Below are 4,507 nucleotides of genomic sequence, written 5' to 3' on the forward strand. Positions count from 1 at the left end.
TTACTGCAAAAATAGTCACGATCAGTTGTTCAAAGGTCAGCTCTACAAACCCACTCTTTTACAACTGCATCATGCAAAAGAGGATTTAAGTATATCCAGTTTTTGAAATATTATTTTAAAAAAATATATTGCATACATACTGAACTTGCACATAAAGCATTAAATACAAAATACATTTGAAAAAAAGAAAAAAAAAAAACTCTCACCAAAGCAGTTTTAACACGTTACTATAGCCAGAAATTTGCAGGAAAAAATTGACACAGGCAGGAAAATTAGAGATTTATTCACATTAAATAACACTGGATCAAAAATAGCTTTTATACAGAGTGCATCCTGAAGTCCAAACTCCTAACAAGCCCACAGTGACTGCTGAGCCAGGGCATCCCACTTAAGTTTGCGTTGTGTAAGCAATCCACCCATGTGCCCATCCCCAAGCTCTGGTCCTGCAGGCAGACACACAGCCCATTCATTAGTAAAAATGTACATAAACACATCTATTTGAATGTGTGAAAAGCACATCCTTCCTGTCTCTGAGACTGGAAATCTGTTTCCTTCTTGAGAAGGTCCCTGTCTCACACAAGTGAATAAGTTCTGAATAACACAGTAAGTTCCAAATAGGGGTTTCAGGAGGGTGGTAAGGGGAGTGTGGAGGGCTCCAGAGGTTTGCAACTACTAACAGGGCTCGGAAATATCAATATAATATTGATATGAATTCAGAATGGATATCATGGATATGGTCAGGGATTTAGGAGGCAACAGTAATACTGATATTATACGTGATCAGTGAAGGAAAGCACAAGTTGTGAAACCCAAAATATTGTCACATTATTGATGTATGATGTAAAATAAGAATATTTAGAAGTCTCATTGCTATGCCACAAAAATGCAGTCCTCTTAAATATACATTATTTTCTAAAACTTTATTTTCATATTCAGTGTCATACACTAACTCAGGTTCTATGTTAAAACTAGTCTGACCTCTTTGTAAAGTTTTAGATTAGACAGAAGTGCAAACTCACAAGAGCAGCCTGACCTCTGCAGCCTTTATTCTCAGCCCCCAGAAAGGCTGGTTAGAGAGCACTGCAGAAGTTTGAGGCATCTTACTGAGGGGTTACCTGTGCAGGTGCATGAAGCACAGTTTCCAACCAACTGCCAGGCGTAAGCAAGGTAATCTCAAAAATTTAACCATGACTCAGTCTGTTTATTTGAATATTCAGGACAAGCACCTGGCGTGACCTACACCTGTCTGCCTCTTATCAGGGATACGATCGACACAGACAACACGTAGCAAAACACTTTCCAAACGGTGGTGCGTTGGACACCCTGTTGTGTTAGGTAGGCATGCGCACTGCCTTTTACATACAGCGGGGTTTATCTACAGGTCGCTGCTGATTGGGTATTACCTGTGGCACACCCACTAATCCAGAGGGGGGAAAAATACCTCAAAGTCCGTTTTACAGTTTCAAGGAAACATGACGCGCAACCCGGAAACCGCAACTAAAACGGCGCGCACCGTTTGCAGGTTGAACGTGCCTCAGGACCACATGGGTGCGGCTAAAGCTAATGAGCAGCCAAGTGAACATTAGAACGAAAGTGTGCGGAAGACAGCTCAGTTACACGTGTGCTGGATACAGAGACTACTCACATTTTCGAGTTGTGTGAGACTTTACTCATCCTTGCTGAACTTCCCTTTAATGTATGGCACATAGTCTAGAATTAATCGCCAGTCTGTGAAGTGAACGAGCGCCACTCCGCCCACTGTGCCCCAGGCGACCATATTTGGTACCCTAGATGGAAGAAAAGAAAAAAAAAAAAAAAGCGAGATTCATTAATGAGACAGAAGCTTCACAATCACACAGTCAATCAACAGCGACTAATAATTAATTATGATTATACTCCTTAATTCAGGCATGATGATCTTACACGAAATTTTAATCTTTAATCAGGATGATATTTTTAAGGTGGAGCACATTCTCTAAGTCAGCATAAACCAACAGTACAATAGTGACTATGGTTGTGACTCACTTGTCCTTGTTTAAAAAAAATTCCTTTGAACATAAACAACAGATTCTTTTTAACATACTCACTGGTTGCAGTTTTCATATGTTCATTTTGTTTGTGATTACTAATGACCAGAATCAAATAATTGGCTCCAACAGTGGTTCAAGTAAAACTTTTATCCATATGCCCCTACATTTGAAGAAAATGTATTTCTTGATTATAAATGATCTTATACATTTCTGGTCAGGCGCCGCTTCCTGCATTTTGCAAGGTCAATGATAGTGCTGTGAAAACAGCTGTAAAGTGGTCACTGTAAGGCAGCCCATCAAATAACAACACATCTTCATGCGCGTATTGAACTCTAGTAACACTAACTATATACCTAAGTCATCCTATTATCTGACATGTATCGTGGTTTTGCACAATCTTGATGTTTTTCATACCAATAAACTGGTAACATTTGTCATCAAGGAAACTGAAATAGGCTCCAATACAGATTAGCAAATGGATATTTCGATATTTTAAGCACCGAAGTCTCGAAACTGTAACATTATTTTTGATATAGTTCAACAGCATTTAAACCAGGTCTGCAGGTCTGACATGGCTGGGACTAACACAAATCTGTACAGTGTAAATATAATCCCTGCTTCACTGGCTGTCCAGTAGTAGGATCATGCTAACTAGCCCGGCTAGCAAAGTCGGTAGTAAATAAATGGGCAGGCTAAGCTAACGTTGGCTAGTAATCCCAACGGGTCACACAGAAGGGCACTCATTTTGAGCACGACAGGAGCCCTCAGAAATGGCTTACAGTGCTTTACTCCACCTCTGTTATTGACTTAACTTACCACGTCTTCAGAATACCAATGTACTTGGCACCGACGAACTTATTAAGTATTTTCTGGACCATCCTGACCTTCTCTCGGTTGTAGTTTTTCACTCCATGCAATGTTGTATCGCTGATGGCTGTTTAGGACCCTAGGCTGCCTCTTCTCACGCCTGACAGAAATAAGCAACGGGCTGCGTGCAGCAGCTCGGGGTCGTCTCAGGCTACAGTCGGACTGGCCATCCGGGACAGATAATGAACCAGGCTAAAGTCCAGGGCTGAATTTATCTTCCAGTTCGACTATGTTTCAAGCCACCATCTCAAAAGGTCTCCGCTGATGTTTTCAAGAATCTGTGCGCTGTCTTTGGCAACCATCTAGCTTATAATTAACAGTCCTGCCCTTGTTGACTTTGTGAAATCAATAGCATTAGCTGGTATCTTGACTTGGATTTAATGTGTTGCTTTGGCTGCATATTCACAAAGCTGCCATGGATTCATTTATTCCCTATTGGACTACAGGCAAAGGAAAATATGAACAAATTCATTTTCCGAACTACAATAAGCCCTTTATTACAATGTTTTCCTTTATTTTCCTTTTTATGTATACAATATTCAAAAGCCAGACATTGGAAAAGGTATAATCTGTTATTAAAAATGGCACATTTATTGCTACATTACTGTTATATACAAGACAGATCTCAACTATATATATTTATGTATATAAAAAAAGAGAGAGAGATTGAGTGAGGCACTCTGAGGACCTTGCAGGAGCCAACAGTGTCCTCACTCCAAGATGTCAGGCTCTGTACCTGTGAATGTATTTTACACTCAATAGTCTCCCCCCCCCCTTTTAGTTCAACAAAGATATGACAAAACTGTTGAAAGCAAGCGATTTATTACTGCTTTCTTATACCAAAACAAGTCCAAGCCTGTCAACTGAACACTTTCCATTATAATATTGAAATTTTCTGTTAACATTATGTGCTCCTGAAGTGGTCTGGGTTGCTTTTCTGCTAACTGTGTCTGTCAAGACTTGTGTCAAGAAATAAAGTTCCTCCAAAGAAAAAATTTGAGTATATAAGCTTGCAGGCTAATGGGATGTTCACAGAATACTAAATGACACCAAGTCAGATTTTCCCTTGGAACAAATTGACAATATTCAGTACACTTATTTATCTTGTAATAATGGTTAAAAAAAAAAAAAAAGAAAAGAAAAGAAAAAAGAAAGAAAAACAAAAAACAAAATTTCAAATACAACGTTTTGAAAGAAGTTTTCAGAACTTCTCACAAAAAGTCACTGTCAACATCACCAAAGAGCTGGAAGAGTAAAAGGTCAGGGGTGATGATACTGAAAGTCACTGCAGAAAAGGGCCTGCACTCTGATATACAGAAAATTAAAAAGCTCCAAGTCATTAGAGGCTTCAATTACTGTGGAAAATAAAAGTCACTCCCTATGCTGAAAGTGAAGCAACACATACACTGAAACATGTTAATGTGCACTGAAAGCAGACAATCAGAGCCAAAAGCAGCATCTCTTGAACCCTGTTATGTCAAATGATTTAGAAATATAGGGCGAACAGAATGAAAACTCAAGACCTGGACCCATGACCTTAACTAAAACAGCAGTTTGGACAATATAATCCAGTTGAATAATTAGAAAAAAATGAATAAAAACTAAACAAG

At 39.1% G+C, this 4,507-nt stretch overlaps 1 protein-coding gene across 1 annotated transcript; it reads right to left on the minus strand.

Annotated features, from left to right (window-relative positions):
• Positions 1-267: 267 nt before the first annotated feature.
• On the minus strand, positions 268-3,020 carry LOC121183115 (cytochrome b-c1 complex subunit 10-like). Its single transcript, XM_041039995.1, has 3 exons — positions 2,847-3,020; positions 1,646-1,787; positions 268-443 (listed from the first exon to the last, which is right to left on the minus strand). The coding sequence occupies exons 1-2, from the start codon at positions 2,906-2,908 to the stop codon at positions 1,667-1,669; spliced, it is 183 nt and encodes a 60-aa protein (XP_040895929.1). The 5' UTR covers positions 2,909-3,020; the 3' UTR covers positions 268-443; positions 1,646-1,666.
• Between the last annotated feature and the right edge of the window lie 1,487 nt (positions 3,021-4,507).

Source organism: Toxotes jaculatrix, chromosome 6, assembly GCF_017976425.1.
Source record: "Toxotes jaculatrix isolate fToxJac2 chromosome 6, fToxJac2.pri, whole genome shotgun sequence".
Classification (NCBI taxonomy): Eukaryota; Metazoa; Chordata; class Actinopteri; family Toxotidae; genus Toxotes; species Toxotes jaculatrix.

What these genes read in the sequence shown, in the direction of transcription:
- LOC121183115 (XM_041039995.1), bottom strand. Translation starts at nt 2,908, where the DNA reads ATGGTCCAGAAAATACTTAATAAGTTCGTCGGTGCCAAGTACATTGGT. An exon ending in ATTGGTATTCTGAAGACGTG is followed by an intron (nt 1,788 to 2,846) that starts GTAAGTTAAGTC and finishes TCTTCCATCTAG; the next exon opens with GGTACCAAATATGGTCGCCT.